Source organism: Taurulus bubalis, assembly GCF_910589615.1.
Source record: "Taurulus bubalis genome assembly, chromosome: 17".
Classification (NCBI taxonomy): Eukaryota; Metazoa; Chordata; class Actinopteri; order Perciformes; family Cottidae; genus Taurulus; species Taurulus bubalis.
The window spans coordinates 3,824,406-3,842,975 of NC_136605.1; the positions used below are offsets into that span (position 1 = coordinate 3,824,406).

An 18,570-nucleotide genomic window follows, 5' to 3' on the forward strand; every position below is an offset into this window, starting at 1 on the left:
AAGCAAAGTCAGTTAAGCTTTGCTCAGTTTTGGGTCTACATTTCTTTCCAATAAACATCCTGGAAAAAAATTCACTTTTTATTGTTTTTGAATTTCTTTTGCGCCAGGTTGAGTTCTTTTTGTTTTTTCTATGAAGGCCTTTTGCATTATGTAGTCATAGAGGTCCTTTATGCAAACCACAAGGATCCCAACTGATACAACACTCGTTGGCGTGGCGATTGGCCCCTTCTACTGTCTGTAACTCAATAAAAACTCACCTTTTGATTAAACCCATTCCCAAAAAACAGTGATTGTCCAATCAGAGTTTAGCACAGCAAAGCCTGTCAGCTCTGTATTTTACTGTGATGTTGAACTGGTGTTGGAGCTGAAGTAAAATCGACTAACAACTTCACTAACATATCTATTAGTTTTAACATCATGACTGGCTAACGAGCATTATGTCCTAGTCCAAGGAGCATTTTATGAACTACCGTAAAAGTCGGGTTACAAGCCGCTCCTACCTCCGGTCAGTGTCCCCGCTGTAGCAAGCTAGGAGCAGCGCTAGCTAGCGCTGCTGCTGCTACTGCCTGCGTCCCCTCTGCCAAAGTCGGGTGTCGAGCCTGGTCCCGCTACCTTCGGTGGTTTTCGGGGAGCTGGCGAAAGTAAGCGGAGAGCTTGTGGAAGTTAGCGGGGAAGTAACGGAGCGCTAGCAGGAGCCCCAGCTGGTGACAGCGGGGAGCTAACGGGGACACTGACCAAAGGTAGTAGCAGCTTGTAACCAGACTTTTACTGTAACTACATTAGTTTGTAGAGTTAAAACTAAACCAAATGCCTTGTTGTTTAGCACCATATCATGTATGCCATTTAGTGCGTATTTACGGTTGCTTTTACAAGAGTCTCGTTTCAAAACGATTTTCAGATTGAGCTAATGTTAGCTTGATTGAGACCCTTTCAGACATGATGTCACAACAGCCCCACTGTGCTCTGTATTACGTCCGAATTCCCTGAACTGTACAACACAAGTTTGAGATTGTATCGAAACCTCTGGATGTAAAGCCCCGTCTTGGAAACCTATTTCCAACTAAGTAGGCATATCAGGTGTGCTAGCAAAGCTAGCGCGAGCACATGCTTCTTAGCATTGCTGGCAATAACAAAATAAGACTAATTGTAAATGTGTAATGCTCCGTCCTTTGCAACTTCCCCAAACACGTAGTCATATATGAGTTGACCGCCACTGGCGAACGCAGCCCAAATCCTGCTGTGTCTTAAAGGGCCTTTAGCTGGCTGCAGCTAACGAAGGTTCTCATTTCAGATGGCAAAAGCAACGGTTGTCGGATAGAAAAAAGAAAATTGTATTTATCTACCTCTGTCTGCAATCAATGACCAATCCTTTAAAAAAAAATTACAAAACATATTCATGTGGTTATTAGCTTTGAGAATGGAAAGATGACGGGCGTAGCGACAGTCCGTAACAAGGGGAGGGGTTTAGCTAACAATTTACAGGAGCCAGTTAGAGGGGGTTTGCTGAAGAAGGGAATTCAGAAAGTGGGACTAAGCTTTAATTTTTTCAATGTATTTTATGCACACGAATGTCTGTATTTTTTTTTTTTGGAAGATTTGGAAACTGCTGGTTGTGGCATTTAATTCTGGCCAGTTAGAGAGATGAAATTGAATGTTATAAAAAAAAAAAATGAATAGTTTAAAATCTTATAAGTGATAAAGCGTGGAAACGGCTCCTTATAGTGCATCAGTGTGGCTTTAAACCCTTGATTTGCCCAATGGCAGCTGTGTTGTCTCACAATAAAACAATGTGTTGTACTGTACGTGTGGAATGTAACCCTCAACCTGCCTATGGGACCCGAGCCCCGAGCTTTTAAACGCCACAGATGATCGAGCAGTAATCGAGCTTTACACTGGGAACATTGTGTGTTCCCTGGTAAGTTGGTTTACTGGGGGCTTTGTTTTCACTGTGTGTAAAATAAGTTAATATTCAAAACCCAGGACGGTTACAACAAGAACATCATTTTTAAACATTTAAAACAAGCTCATGTGTCAGCTCATGTGAACATTGCAAAGAGGAATAAAACTGAATGAAAGACAGATGTGTAAGTCTCTATCTCTTCCTTTCTCTGGGGACTTCTAGCAAGGATACATCATCTTTTGCGTCATGCACTAATTGGAAATGCAGCGTATTTATTCATCTGCCATTTGGGGACTGTGAAATAAACTGTTTAAGTGTTTGTGTCACTGTCACGTAAAATGACGGTGCTGGTTGCAGCAAGAACAGATTTTGCTGTTGCAAACTCCGCTTTCTGGGTGAATATATCACGCACTGGGGATTCCAAGACTTGAATGGATTACCACCAACACTTATTGGACGTCCACATAAGAGGCGCCAAATTTACGTGGGTTTCACCCAGATGGCAACCTCCGATTATGCCGAGTGAAGCCAATGCTGAAGTGTCTTAAAACTTGCATTCTCTCTACTGGCCAGCAGGGGGTGACTCCTCTGGTTGTATAGAAGTCTATATAAATGACTCTACTTCTCTCTTGATTTATTCCCTCAGTAAACATTGTAAACATGAGTTTATGTCTCAATCTCTAGTGTCAAGTCTTCAATACAGCATGATGTTCATTTAGTAAATTATGGTCATTTAGAGTCAAATAGAGCCTGAAGTGCGTTGTGATTTGTAATAGAGTATCTTTAGTAAATTGCAATATTGGTATATATTACAATCATGAATTAATGAGAAATGGTCCTGCACATAACTCGCCAACTTGTTTTTTTTACACTTTGATTTCTGAACTATGTCACACTTGGCGGCATAGTGTGGGACATAGTTGATGCAATTTGGACACGAGACACGTTCAATATTAATAAACTTGGACTAACGTGATCCAAACAGCCAAAGCAATCAGCCTGTTAAGAATGGGGTGCCTAAGCTAAGCTAAACCACCGCTGGCTCTAGCTTCATATTTAACAGACAGATATTAAAGAATAACATCGATCTTCTCTCTCAGCAGGAGAGCACATTTTTCAACATTGTCAAACTATTCTTATAATGTTACAGCTGGTTGAAGAGAGCTAATTTGATTATATCAGAAGTTTAAGTCAGGTGAAAAACACAACTGGACCAAAAAACTTGAAGCCGCTACACACATTTATTTCCTTCAGGTTGTCACAATTACATTAAGACTTCCCTTTTTAAAGATGACACGATTAAAAGGTACATTAGACAGACACCATTCAGCAATGTTCAGTTAGAGCTTTGTATTAGGTACTAGTGCGGAGTCCTGAACTCAGGCCAAAAGAAAAAGAAAAACTAGCCACATATATTTAATTTTGGATAAACACATTCAAAGATAGGAATTTAACGTCCTTTGGTCAAAGTGCATCAAGTAACCAAACTTTTATCACATATAATTGAAAACACATTGTACAGATATTGTTAACATGGCAGTCCATTTAAAATGGACAGATGGAATATATTTTACGTTTTGGGCAAACTGTATTGACTTCACGTGCATCTAGGACGGATATAGATACCGTGGGGAAAAAATCAAATGAGGACAGATTTTATGTGCAAGAAATAGTGTTGTGACCGACAAAAGTAGAGGGATCTAAATGATTTTCCAAAAAACTTGTTTTACTAACATTTTATGCTCAGTGACTTCAAAATGCCAAATGCGAGTGGTTACAAATTGGAATGTGTAGTTTAAAGACAAGGTTTGGCATCAGTTTGACAAATCCAATACAATCTGGTGATCCATTTTCTAAGCCAGTGTTATGGCTTAAGAACAGGTGAACAAAATAAGTTGAACTTTTTCTTGTGAAACAGGTGAAAAATATATATTGTTTTGTCTTGTAATACTTGCTTTGGCCACAAGAGGCTGATATGCACCACTACATAAAGATTATCCTTGCACACAAAAAAAATGTCTCATTTGCCTCCCAGGGTTTCTTTAAAATACTTAAACACGAAAACATTCAGTCCACAGAAGAGATGCTACCAAAGATACAGGAGGAGAAATACAGGAACTCCAGGGCAAACGGCTTCTGAGCTGCATTTATTCATACTTCTGCATGGCAGCTGTAGTTTGCCTCCATACATTTTAGCACCACAATGTGGAGACAACGAAGAACTGTGATTGGTTTGTTTGGGCTGCTTAGGTTCCCGATTGAGGGAACCTAAGAAGTGGGGAGGCGCCAGACCCCTTGCTATTTCTCTATAAAATTATCATATATTAAATCTGATTGGTTGCCATGCTATTTTCCTTTTACTCCATTGCGCCTTTACATTTATAGTCTTCTATTCATTCTGAAATTTTAAAAATCAAGTTTGAACCAATCATTTTGGGTGAAAGTCGACTGATCTGTTCAGCCATCTGAGGTCAGATTGGTCTTTAAAGGGCGTCTATGATTTTACTGACTTCACTGAATCAAACCTACACTTTTGGAAACGCTCTTTTCCGTAACTAGCTAATAACAGAGACTTGTAACACTAGTACAGTCTGTTGGCAGCACACTGTATTAAGGAGGGTGAGGTGTCAAGCAGTCACCCTGAGGTCACCCTGAGGTCACCCCGAGGTCACGGTGTGGCGGGCGACTCCCCCTCGGTCAGGGTCTTGAAGTGGACGGACAGAGACTCCTCCTCCGGGTTCGGCGGACGCCGGTACTCCTCCCTGGTGACCAGGTATCCCAGCAGCACCCCGAAGCTCAGCAGCAGGATCCCCAAGACGTTGGCCAGCACCCCCTCTGGGGTGAACAGGGAGTAGGTTGGCCTGGGTGCACAGAGAGAGGTGGTGAGAGTTGTATCGGTGTGCTGGTAGAATCCTCAGAGACAGAATGCTTAAACAAGTAGTTTTAGGTGGCTGAAGACACAGGCAGATACACACATGATGCTGAAGAGGAGTTTCTCTGTGATGCCGAGCAGGCTGCTCCCGATGGCCATCACCAGCAGCACCAGACCGCAGAACCCATGGATGGGGAGGTACATGGCTCGTAACCATGACGACGCAACAGGAAACAGGAAGAACATCAGACCCATCACCCACTGAGGGGGGGAGGGAAGTGAGTTGGTACTGTTTTAATCCATATTACACTTTGTGTGTGTGTGTTTGTGGGTTCGTAGTACTCATGTTGTGGGGACCTATTGACACAACAACATTCAGGGGCTCGTCACAATAATATAAAGCATTATATTTTAGGGTCAAGGCTTGGTTTACGGTTAGGGTAAGTGTTAGGTTAAGGCAAGTAGCCGTTAGGGTTAGGGAAAGTCTCCAGGAAATGAATGCAAGTCAATGTAAGCCTTTATAAAGTGAAACTTGTGTTATCTGTGTTAACTTGTGTTATCTGTATTATAACGTGTGTGTATGTGTGTGTGTGTGTGTGTGTGTGTGTGTGTGTGTGTGTGTGTGTGTGTGTGTGTGTGTGTGTGTGTGTGTGTGTGTGTGTGTGTGTGTACCTGTACGCAGAAAAAGACTAAGGTAGCCATGCCGCACCAGCTGTGGAGAGAGTACATGTCTGGGATCTTTGCTGCTCTGTGGAAGTCAAACACAGCTACAAAACCTACACACACAGACGGAGAGAAACAATGGTTAAGGGAACTTTTTCTCTCTCAGGATCTCTCTCTCTCACAGACGTACACGAGATATTCCGAGAAAGATTATAAAGTCACAAATTTACAAGAAAAAAATACTTCTTTTTTTTGTCAAGGAACCACATCGCTTCACTTTGCAAGGTTGGATCAACCTAATAACACAACGGAAAAATAAACACTCACTCTCACTCACTCACCTATGATGCTGATGACGAGGGCCAGCAGGTGAATGATGCCGTGAAGCATCTTAACATTCCTCTTGGCCTCATTTCGAAATACTCTGTAAACTAGGATGGCTGGAGAGAGGGAGAAAGAGAGAGAGGGAAAAAGAGAGAGAGGAAGAAAGAGAGAGGGGAGAAGGAGAATATACCAATAATTCAGTGAACTTTCTCTTCAGAAAACTGTGTCTTGCTGCTTTCGTTAGAGACGCAGCGTTTCAGTCGCGGTCCTTCGCGAGTTAAAGAGGGGAACCAAAACACCGAAGACAATTACCATATCAATAATAGATTTTTTTTTTTAAGATAAGAATGCATGTCAGAAACTGTAGTAATACAGATGATAATAGACAAAAGATACATTTATTAATTCAAAATGATATGGGGAATGCAAAAAGAGTCATTTATTTATTTATTAATGCACTAATATTGGAGACCATTTAAACAATCTTGGAAACAATTGTTTAACGACATATTGAGTAAATAGCTTAAAATGAGTTATGTACGAGACTAAAAAACTCAAAATGCCAAAAGAAATACAATAATCAAAAATACAAAGAGCAACAGAAATTGAAATATTGTGCGAATAACTTCTTTAAATGGAAATGGGGAATGTGAAGGTTGGCAGAAACACTATATATTAATATATATCATAAATATGCAAGATATGCACAATAACAATGAGTGAGACATGAACATATCAGAACATTATTTGATTACAGCACATACAGAAGGTGTAAAGGTGTGCCAATAGTCCGACAGAGACATGCATGCATTGTGTGCAGAAACTGAGCCTCTTGAGCTGTTTTCTTTAATTGGAGCAAAAGGTTAAACTGAACACAATCACTAATTGTGCTCTTTTTGAAATCCTCTCTTTAAGCTACTAAGCAGCTTCAAGCAGTGTTCAGTGCAAGTCATTCATTTCAGAGCAAGCACGAAGACTGCAGTGTATCAGATTCCCAAAAAATTATCACATGACAATAATATACATGAGGCTTTTTAAAAAGAATGTGTCCCCTCGTCATGATTCAGCTGTTAAAATACAGAGGGCTGCAGGCGTGACATAATTGTGAAGGCTAACCCAGGAAGTTAGCATCACAATGGTTCCCTCGTCAAAAAGCCAATGCAGAAAATAACCTGCGGCAAACAAATGTTCATGATTCTAAGGTTTTGTTCAGCAAGATAATCTTCACAAATGAACATCACTTATTTGATTTTGCATAATTGTGAATGCAATCTGCAGAAGTGAAACGCTAACGTTCGACTGTTAGGCTGTGAAGGCAGACTAGTCGGAGTGGTGACGTTTAGCCACCTGTTAGCAACTGCTTTTTCACGTAAGAGGTATCTACTGTTGTAGTTTACGTCTCAGAACAAAACGTTCAAATCTCTTCAGCTTGCTTGCTTAATTTATCTGGCAAGCTAACTGCTAACCAAGCTAACAGCTCATCGAGCCTCTTTCCATCTTCTCTGTCCGCTTTGTTTTCAGTAATGTACCAAATGAGAAATAAACCATCTCAAAGCTAACAAGCTGGCTAACTGTTAGCAAGAAAGCTCGTTAGCTCCGTTCTATATTTTATTTTTACATATTACAAACATTTTCTGTCAGATTGACCACAAACCACTTGTTGCGATCACCTTTTCAAGTTCACGTAAGAGGTATCTACTGTTGTAGTTTATGTCTCAGAACAAAATGTTAAAATCTCTTCAGCTTGCTTGCTTTCTTAATTTATCTGCCAAGCTAACCGCTAACCATGCTAACAGCTCGTCGAGCATCTTTCCATCTTCTCTGCCCACTTTGTGTTCAGGAATGTACATAACTTCCTCCAAATGAGAAATAATCCTTCTCAAAGCTAACAAGCTTACTAACTGTTAGCAAGAAAGCTTGTTAGCTCGGTTCTATTTATTTTTTTACATATTACAAACTTTTTCTGTCAGATTGACCACAAACCACTTGTTAGCAACCACCTTTTTTTAAACCGACTAAAAGCTTCAAAATTGTGTGTTGAAATGTATGTTTTAGGCCAAAACGTTGAAATCTCTTTGGCTTGTGTAAACCACAGACATCAGGCATCTAACTAAAAACCTGTTTATAAAATCTATTGACTTTGAGACGATGGAACCTGAAGATGCTAAATGCTAAGACTCACCCCTGCAGCGTTCTATATTTTAAGAAGTATGTGTATACATATACTGTCACATGTACACACATTAGCATGGAAGTGGCCTGAGGCAACAACAAACACAGGCTTAATCAAAGGGAATCAGCTCTGAGGTGTATGTCTGTGTGCTAGGTGCCCCCCAGGGTACTTTCCATAACCCGCCTTGTTTCCCGTCTAATGTCCAGCTGACCTTTTTGCTTTTATCGCACTAATGTAATTTTGCTCTGCAACAGCTGTGAACCAGTTGAACTAATCTGGTTACTGTCATTAGCAAAAGTACCCAAAGCCTGCAGGCACAAAGCAGAGAGCAGGAAAAGACAGCGACATCTCGCTTTGTCTCCATTTCCTGGACTGCAGACATCACCGGGGACTTGTATATTATGAGACAGATCATAATTTAGCTGAGTTATAGTTTGGAAAATACATTTTTGGTTTTTGCTTGCTATTGGGTGAAATACTCCCGCATGGTCCGAGTTCTCAAAGAGAAAGAAATTGAGAGGGGGCCAGACACCACAGGCTAATTGTTAAAGCACAGAAGTATAGCCGATAAATGATTTTAAAATGCCTGGTCACACTAGGAAGTGGCACCGTTAATTTCCTCCAGTCATGCTGGTGAATGATTTGGCTCTAGGCTCGGTGACGCAGGGGGCTAGTTGGAGAACTACTGTAGCTGGCTAGCTAACCGCGCCGGTGTTCACTACTCACAACAGCTATACTTCCTGTTTTCTCCGTCTGTGGGATGGGAGGGTGGGATTTTCTAAATCCACAGAGGAGAATGTATTGTTAAAGTTTAAAAAAATAACCACGCGAATAACCATTGAAACTGGGACCTCTAGTTTGTGGTGTATTTTCTTAAAGTTAGCATACATTAGCATACATGCTCCTCTGGACCCATTCAGCTCTGAAGCTGAAGAAGAGGCTGCTCAGTTTGCTGACTGGCTCTTCCTGGGTCTGCCGGTTCCATTCCCCGGATGGGCCACTCTGTCAAAGCTTCACTGGATACATTCAAAACACACACACACACACACACACACACACACACACACACACACACACACACACACACACACACACACACACACACACTAAACTGGCATGTTCAATGACTAAAACCCTTTCGGCTTCTGTTTAAATCAAACTTGCTGGGTGGGGACTGATGGATGTCTGTGCAGCGTTAGCATAATGCAACAGGTCAGCAGCACGGCGCTCGAGGCGAGGACACACACACACACACACACACTAACAGAGCGACTAGAGCGTCCACGTGAAGCTGACCTCTGCTTCCCGTTACACTCAATTTTACGGAAAATCATCCGACAATTACGTGGCGTAACCATGGCTACAAACTGATGTAAGACCAGCCGGGCTAGTCCTCCCTGGTGTCCTTCCTGCATTACCTGCTTACCCGGCGGTGCTTTGATAGCTGATTCACGTGCGTCCCCGTACAAAATGAACGAGGGAAAACAAGAGTGTAACGACAGAATTGCTTTCAGCCTCTTGTGTAGCCACCAAAGACTGGATGACATATGGACGGAGTCTCTCTGTCGTCATTTGGGATCGACTCACTTTTGGAGCCGCCGGTGTCTTAGTTGGTTCCCAGGGCTTGGGGCGTGGCAAATTGTCTAAAGACCATAAACTCATGTTAACAATGTATACTGAGGTAATACATCAAGCGAGAAGGAGAGTTATTTTCTCATAGACTTCTATATCAGCAAACCACGGACCGGTATCCCTTGTTGATTGATTATCAAGGTCGGAAAGATGTTTTATTTTGAAAAATAACCGCATACATCCGCCCGTGCGTCTGAATGTGATACGTTACCCCAAGAATGAAACCCACAATCTAGTGATCGACGGTGGCCTTAAAAGTACGTTTCAGACAACAACTCTGCCGTTGTTCTGGATTAAAATCTAGGCAGAATATCCTGAGATCGCTAATAAAGCTCTGAAAACCCTGCTTCCATTTCCAACATCCTGTCTTTGTGAAGCAGGGTTTAAAGTGACGGAGTAGACAGAACATAAAGATCACACGTCAGGTGTCATTGTCTCCCATCACCTCGAGATGGGACCGGCTCGTAGCAGAAAAACCACCTCAGGGCTCCCGCTAATTTGGCCGTAATGGTGAGTTGTTTTTTTTTGCACTTTATATTTGTTTTTATGTCAGTCGTATCATTTTATTACGTCATATTTATCGGCCACATCGTGAAGGCCGGTCCGTGAAAATATTGTCGTACACGAAACCGGTCCGTGGCGCAAAAAAAGGTTGGAGACCGCTGTTCTATACGATCTGACTTATTTTCGCCTCTAGAGGAGTCGCCCCCTGCTGGTCAGTAGAGAGAATGCAAGTGTATGGCACGTCTGCATTGGCTTCTTGCTCGCTCCGAACTACATTGAAAAGTGATCAGCCTTGTAATGAAATAAATGATGAGATGAGGAAACTGAATAGAAGCATGGGGGGGGGGGAATAACAGGAATCAAAATCATGATCCTCTCGACCTAGGTAACCTTGCACAACTCTACATGTTCGTCGCCAGGTCGGCACCCGCCTCACCGTCGCCCTGCAGGAAGACCAGCCCCAGGACCATGCACAGAGGGTGCAGGTTGAACTCCCGCGCTGAGCCGTCCCAGGCGAAGCCGCCGCGGTAGTGACCCATCCACACGCCGGTGAGCACCACCGCCGCCAGACCCACCGCCTGCGAGGCGCCCACCAGCCACGGGAACACGGAGCGAGCAGCACGCGGCGCCGGATCAGCCATGATCTGAAAGAGTAGCAGGAAGGTTATTGAGTATCTTTTTTTGGAAAAAAATAGAATAATTTACAATGTATTTATTTAATATCACACACTATTAATGTTGCAGTGGAGTATGAATATGTAGCCAAGTAGCAAAGTCTACCAAGAATAACTTACTTGAGTAACTGGCTGTCACGAGTAACATTACAGAACAAAACAATCAGGCCCACAGCTATTTACGACAGAAAATAATTATCCCAATTCTAATAATAAATTCACAATAACTTTATTTAAAGCACCTTTAAAAAGAAAGTTTACAAAGTGCTCTACAGAGAAGCAAAGCATAGACATAACTTAAATACCGGTAAACAAAAAGGACCATACCATAAAGGCAATGAATACAACAAAAACAAACAAACAAAAACAAGGGAACAAAAGAACTTTGTAATAGATCATAAAAGGACATAAAAGAACGACGATGTAAGAAATTAAGCTACGTCATTACCAGCTGAATACACCGCGCAGAGACCCTTCAAAATAAGACTCCTGTGCTTTTATCTCGTTTGCCAGCAGCCGAAGAGTCCAAACGACGCAAGAGCGACATCGAGATAACGCGGCCGGAAGTGTCGCACCTCCGACGGGAGTTACGCGAGGACGCGCGCAGAAAAGGGACCGAACCCGCACGGACACCCGCAGAAAGTCCTCACTGTGACCCGAGCAGAGTCGCTCAGCACTTAAGTGCTGCCCAGCCGCCACACACGTTAACGGACATCACAGTAACAACTGACCTTACGGGCCACCGTCTCGTTTGCTCCGTCACCTGCTACCTGTTACCGCGTCTGTAATTGGACTCTTAAACTGCCGTTTAACTCGTTCCGTTCCAAAATAAAATGTGGTAAATGAGCAGCAATGAGACGTTGTTGTTTACTTACTGTGCTGTGGACTCTGCTCTGCTGAGGAAGTCCGGACTGTCAAGCCTCCGATCCGCCTTCCTTCTCCCTGTCACCGTGCTGGCTGTGCGTGTGTCCGCGCGCGTGCGTGTGTGTGTGTTTTGGATGAAGCTCCTAAACAAGCCCAACCCATGTGAGCTGGACGAAGTAGGAAATAACAAAGTGCAGTGTTATACCGCCCGCTACTATTATTATTATCATTATATATATATTATTACATTTTGTTATTTGTTATTTTGTTATTGTAGCCTTATTTGGGTTGCTATACCTTCATATAAACAATGGCTTCCTTGCATTGAAACTCAATTCATAAACTGTATGTACAAATAATATGTACATGTACACAAATATGTATTTATTATAAAGAAACTATAAATAAATGTAATAATGAACCGGGGCCCTTGAGTTCGTAATGAAACGTCACAAGAACATGGACAGAGAGAGAGAGAGAGAGAGAGAGAGATGGAGAGAGAGAGGGAGGGAGGGGGGATTGATGACTAACAGCTCTAGTGTAAAGGGTGTGTTGCCTTGACAACACTGGATGGGAGAGGGGAGTGGGGGAGGAAGAGGAGGAAGAGGACGGTGGGAGTCTGTCACTGAGTCGTGGCTCATCAGAGGAGGACGAGCTGGATGTTCCCAACACAGTGCCTCTCCACACAGCTCCCACTGTGACGGAGACCACCGAGACAGGACCTGCAAACTGCTCTTTTTTTATGTTTGTTGAATGATTTTAAAACAAAAATATTGAGAAATAATTGAGAAAAAGAAAAAGAAATCTTCGAAAATATAAATTTCTAAACAAATATACCGAAACATGTGTGCATAAAAGGCCCTACAAGTCCATCCTAAAGGTTAAATTCAATTCAGTTTATTTTATATAGCCCCAAATCACAAATTACAAATTTGCATCAGAGGGCTTTACACATAACATCCTGTCCCGGGACCTCACATCGGATCAGGAAAAACTCCCCAAAAAATAGAAAAAAAAACGTTAACGGGGAAAAAGGAAGAAACCTTCAGAGAGCAACAGAGGAGGATCCTTCTATCAGGATGGACAGAAGCAATAGATGTCATGTGACCAGAATGAACAACGTAACAGAGTTACAGCACATTACATGAATGTGAAATGATTCATATAATGAGTAGTAGGCATGGACCACGATCCAGATAACCACGATCCATGAAGCAGAAGGAGGTAGAGAGGAGGGGCATCAGCAGGGCTGCCATGGTAGGAGGTAGGAGGCAGGAGGTAGGAGACAGGAGGCTCCAGACAGCCACGATCCATCGCAGCAGGCAGGACCGGCTGTTTTTTATTTGTTTTACTATATATTGGCTTTGAGGCACTCTGAGATTCTTTTGAAAGAAAACGTGTTAAAAATTAAAATAATAATAATTATTATTATTATTATTATTATAGTTATAGTTAAATTGTTCTAGTTGTTTGCTGATTTAGGTTAGATTTTTGTATGTCTTAGGATATTTTTTCCTTTGATATTTTTTAGTTTAGTTTAATTATTTGTAGTTGCTGTCTAGGTTTACTTTACCCAGTTTATTAATTGGCTAATGCTGTGGGCACCTGGGGTTTATATATTATTATATTATTTACCTGGGTAGGCCTATAGTTGTTTTACCAGCACAGGTGAGGCAGCATGAGGAGCTCCATTGTTCTTTTGTTTGTTTGTTTGTTTTATTTAGTTACAATAAATGATCAGAAAAACAGAATCCTGCATGGACAAAGCATTCTTTTAGCTTCGTAATCCACATGGTTTGATTTATGGTTATTTTCTTTGATTTATAAGACCAATGGCCACTACAATGATTAATAATAATTGTTGATGCATGATACATTTTGAAAGCTATGTTGATTTAAAGTTCGTAAACAGTGCTATTTCCTTCTAAATAGTGAAGTCGAAACATTTACTTGACAGAGACTATAAACACCTCTCAGTACATGAAATCTGATGCACTAGCCATGGATATAGCTCAAATATAGCATGACAACATACTGTTCACAATGCACATTGATAAAATGCTAAATATTAAATTATAATGTATGCTTGCATTTCAGATCCTCCCACACCATAAAGAAAAACAGTCAACATAAATATGAGTAAAGTTTTGATATGGAATATGTTTTTGTGGCTTTAACTTGCTCTCTGAGTGCAGTTGAGGTAACCGAGTGATGACAGCCTCCCAGCAGCCTCCCTCCCTCTCCTCTTGGGGGCGCTGTGGTGCTGGACAGAGTGAACGCAGCCAGTCGGTGCAGCAGCAGCAGCAGCGTGGGATCAGCGGTGTTCAACCTGCGGTCCGAGGACCCGTCGGGGAACACGAGGGTCAACGTCGGAGGATGGAGAAAGCATCAGACGCTCATGCCGAGCCTGCGCAGGTAAAGCGTGTGACGTTTGGGGCCGTGGGATTCCTGAGCGCCTGTCAGAGGAAGCGCGCTTGGGAAAATTTGTGTTTTCAGAGTTGATAAGGTGGGAGGACGGGGAGCTCTGTGTGTGTGTGTGAGTGTGTGTGTGTGTGTGTGTGTGTGTGTGTGTGTGTGTGTGTTTCAAACCTTCCATTCGTACTGTAACTCCAGAGGTAGAAGGAGACAGTTGTCAAGGTTATCTGCATTATTGTCAGAAACTTGTGGCTGTGTGCGTGCATGTTTGTGTGTGTGTGTGTGTGTGTGTGTGTGTGTGTGTGTGTGTGTGTGTGTGTGTGTGTGCACTCTTTTTCTGTCTGACATTTCTGATTCCTCCTGTGACTCACGGCAGGAGGCTGACTCACCACTGCTCCTTTTGCTGTGTGTGTGTGTGTGTCTGTGTGTGTGTCTGTGTGTGTGTGCTACATATTGACACGTTATTCATTCACCTCCATTCTCTCTCTCTCTCTCTCTCTCTCTCTCTCTCTCTCTCTCTCTCTCTCTCTCTCTCTTCATTGTCTTAATGACTCCAAAAGAGCATTTTTAACAATGAAGTGTCTGACTATGACTGGACACATTTCTACCTGTGTGGGTTTTGAACTTGTGACTTTCTTTGTTACTCTGATATTTATTTCCCACCCACTGGTGCAGGATGAGGTCACAATTAAAGAAACACTGCCTCTAGCATTGAACCACAGACAGTGTATAAGAAGTGGACGTCGTCATCATGGTGTTCTAAAGCCTTGATTTCGGCAATTTGCCGTCGCCATCTTGGATTACAAACGTCGCCATGTTGGGATTTCTTTGCAAGCGATAGACGGAGGTTGCAATATTGGGAATGCGGTGGAGCATATTGTGTCAGTCAATCACCTTGTAGCCCCGCCCTAAAGCATCCCTGCTTTATGATCTGTTTGACTCTAAATTACCATAATTTACTAAACGAACATCATGCTGTATTGAAGAAGACTTGAAACTAAAGATTGGGACATAAACTCATGTTTACAATGTTTACTGAGGGAATAAATCAAGAAAGAAGTGGAGTCATTTATATAGACTTCTATACAACCAGAGAAGTCGCCCCCTGGTGGTCAGGAGAGAGAATGCAGGTTTTAGGACACTTTCACGTCTGCTTGGATGAAATCAAAACAGTGTAATTTTTTTTAAATTTTCATGTGAATTTCCATTTTGTTCCCCTGCTACCCGCTCACGTCAGCTGTTTGGTTGTTTGGTTTTTGGGGTCGATAGAGTGCGGTGTGTTTTTGAAACTTTTTTCGGGGGAGCCAATTTTCCAAAGTACAGGCATCATTTCTCCTCATTATTCAGAATTAATCGATGAAGGTGTAATTAATCTGGACTGTGGGTGGTCACGCCTATCGTGAGCAACAGCATTTGTTGTTGGACGTCATTCGTTGGTATATGTAGGTTTTAGTAGCACATCACAACTATGAAATAAGGTGGCATCATTACTGAAGAGGATGTCAACTGTAAACCAGTTCTGTACTCCCGTATGTCTCGTATGACTTATCTCATTCAAGGTATGGTCGAAAAAGATGTGTTTTTAGTTTGCGGTGGAAGATGTAGAGACGTTCTGCTGCCCTGATGCCAAAGGGGAGCTCACTCCACCATCGAGGAGCCAGGACAGCAAACAGTCGGGACTTTGTTGAGCGTTTAGCTCCAAGCCGATTGGCAGAAGCCGAGCGGAGCGAACGAGCTGGGGTATACGGTTTTACCGTTTTTTAAAGTTACAATCGAGAAGATCTCTGTTTAAGCTCTCCTCGGCGCCGCCTATGGCAAACAGCGGCAACTGCAGGTGTGCTTTTTTGGATCTCTCTTCCCAGAGATTCCAAACGGTGTCGCCTTTTCTCCAGGAACACAATGTTCAGGACATGTGTTTGGCATTTGGTGGCATTTCTTTTTATAGCTTTATGTGAATTGATTTCATGACTATTCAGAGACTGAGGAGCAATGGAAGGAGGAAGTAGAGAGGAAGGGAGGAGATGAGGGTCATGGGATGCAACGGGATGACCTTTGACCTTCACCTATGTCAACCAATCAATAGTGCTGCATTTCAAAAGGCCTCCGCCAATCAGTGACACGCTTTTAAAAATACCCACGGGGCACCTGTGGAGTGGTCTGACTGAGCACAGCATCTCCATGGCAACAACATCATTACCAGAATAGCTCTTTCTTTCTCTCTATTTCTGTCTCTCACTCTCGCTCTCATTCCACCTCCAGCTCTCTCTCCATCGTTTCTACCTTGTTCTCTTGCTCTCTTCATGCAGAATATTTCCCCTCTCTTTTTCTGATTCCCTATCCTCCCGTTTCCTCTTTCCCCACCCTTCTCTCCCTCCCTCCCTCCATCTCTATCACTGCTTCTCTCCATCTTTCCACTAAACCCCCTTCTCTGTCACATTCTCTTACCTTCTCTCCTCCCTCATTTTCCCAATCTCCATCTTTTCTATTCCTTCCACCTCCTCCGCAGTCGCATTGTTCTAAGAGTTATTTATAGCTCTTCTCCTCTCCTTAAATTGTAAACAACGATAAATGAAAGAGAGATTTTTATCTTTTCCCCACCTTAATCCTTGTCACTGTTAATTCTGACAGTTAATTTGTATGGATCATGATTCCACATATATCTGACTTGAGAAACATCGCAGGCTTATTTCCAAATGTACCACAGTTCTGTTATGCAATGGACTTATACAATGTTGCTGTAATTAGCATTTGTATTACTTAGCATAGACTGTTGGGTGCTCAGTTTGCACCTTTTCAACTCTCTCAGTGAATTGTTGTCAACACAGTTGCTAAAGATGATACAGTGTGCTCAGATTCAGGGGCATCTGAGTGTCCAAAATGCTAAAAGTGTCCAGTAAAACACGACTAAGAGTCAGCTACAGCCATGCTAGTAGCTATGTGAGGCTGTACTTGGGCCAAATGCTAACGTCAAGGAGCTAACATGCTAGGAAACTGAGATTCTGACCTGATGGTGGTGCTGGAGGTGAAAAGTCAGTTGATTGGCAAAGTAATTGCGATTCATCCTGAGGGGAACATACACGTCTGTACCTATGGTTGTCTAACCAATGGTTGTTGAGATATTTCATTAAAAAAGACTAATGGCAAGAGTCAGAGGATCACCAATGTCATTATGGTTCATCCTGTGGAGAACAAGAATGTCCGTCTGGCAAGACAACCCAAGTTTGTTGTTGAGATATTTCCCTGAAAAACACAAATGTCAACCTTGTAGTGTCAGAAGAAAAACATCTGAGGATCACCAAAGTCATTAAGGTGGAATGACCAAATGTCTGTGCAAAAAGCCATGTCAATCTACTTGGTCCATTACCAAAGTGGACCCAATTGTCAGACATTCAAATACTCTCTTACATACATTTCTGGAAATCCTGCATTCAACATGACCCTCCACTTCTTTCTGTTCAAGGAGCAGTGTGTTGAAATCAGTGGCATCCAGTGTTGAGGGTGCTTATTGGAGCCAACTGAATACCCCTCTGTCCACTCCCACCTTTCCAAACCTGTCTGAGAACTAGGGTGGCCTTCAGGTAACACAAAATATCAAAAGGCCCTCAGCAGAGCCAATGGTTGGTTTGTCTGTTCTGGGCTACAGTAGACACACGACAGTGAAACATGGCGGACCCCGTCAAGAGAGGACTCCCTAGATGTGAAAGGCTCATTGGAAGCAAACCGAAACACAATGATTGTTGGTTTCAGTTGATTATACATTAATGAGAACATGGTTATGAATATTATATTTAATTTCTGCCGACAGATCCGGTAAAATCCTACATACTGGTCCTTTAACAGCAGTATGTCTCATAGACATTTACAGAACTTGTAAAATGCTGTGTTATTATATGAACGTTATGGCATATTGCTAACACTGTTCATCCAACACCCTCAAGGGTGCAACTGTAACAACACAAACACCAACACCTACGAGGGTGTTGCTCTCAATTTACCGGGCGGTCTATGTTCCGAACCTCACCTATGGTCACGACCTCTGGGCCGTGACCAAAAGAACAAGGTCTCGGATACCAAAACGGGTTTCCTCCGTAGGGTGGCCGGGCTCAGCCTTAGAGATCGGGTAAGGAGCTCGGACATCAGGAGGGAGCTTTTACTTGGGGCGCTGCTCCTTCGTGTCGAAAGGAGTCAGCTGAGGTGGTTCGGGCATCTAATCCGGATGCTTCCTGGGTTCCTCCCACTGGAGGAACTGAAAGGAGACCCTGGGGAAGACCCAGAACACGCTAGAGGGATTATATCTCCTAGCTTTCCTGGGAACGCCTCGGGATCCCCCAGAACGAGCTGGAAAAAGTTGCGGGTGAGAGGGAAGCCTGGGCCGGCCTGCTGCCAGACATAAGCGGCTGATAATAAATGGTTGGACGGATTTTGGATTATAAAATATATTTGAGCACAAAACTAGAATAATGAAGCTCTTCAACTTTGATTCATGAGACTAAGAGGCAGCAAGCAACTATTATCCATGTAAAGATATAGAGGAGTAGAGAATGAAGTC

The 18,570-nt window shown here is 42.7% G+C and overlaps 1 protein-coding gene across 1 annotated transcript; it reads right to left on the reverse strand.

The window, feature by feature from the left end:
* Positions 1 to 3,122: 3,122 nt before the first annotated feature.
* cyb561 (cytochrome b561) lies at positions 3,123 to 11,685 on the reverse strand. The gene is made up of 6 exons (XM_079233723.1): positions 11,618 to 11,685; positions 10,505 to 10,712; positions 5,777 to 5,875; positions 5,445 to 5,548; positions 4,876 to 5,033; positions 3,123 to 4,761 (listed from the first exon to the last, which is right to left on the reverse strand). The coding sequence occupies exons 2-6, from the start codon at positions 10,707 to 10,709 to the stop codon at positions 4,569 to 4,571; spliced, it is 759 nt and encodes a 252-aa protein (XP_079089849.1). The 5' UTR covers positions 10,710 to 10,712; positions 11,618 to 11,685; the 3' UTR covers positions 3,123 to 4,568.
* Positions 11,686 to 18,570: the final 6,885 nt, after the last annotated feature.

Excerpts from the sequence above, each read along its gene's own strand:
- cyb561 (XM_079233723.1), bottom strand. The coding sequence starts at position 10,709 with ATGGCTGATCCGGCGCCGCGTGCTGCTCGCTCCGTGTTCCCGTGGCTG. Across the intron at positions 5,876-10,504 it reads GGTCTTCCTGCAGGGCGACG|CCATCCTAGTTTACAGAGTA; the intron begins GTGAGGCGGGTG and ends CCCTCTCTCCAG. Across the intron at positions 5,549-5,776 it reads CCTCGTCATCAGCATCATAG|GTTTTGTAGCTGTGTTTGAC; the intron begins GTGAGTGAGTGA and ends CTGTGTGTGTAG.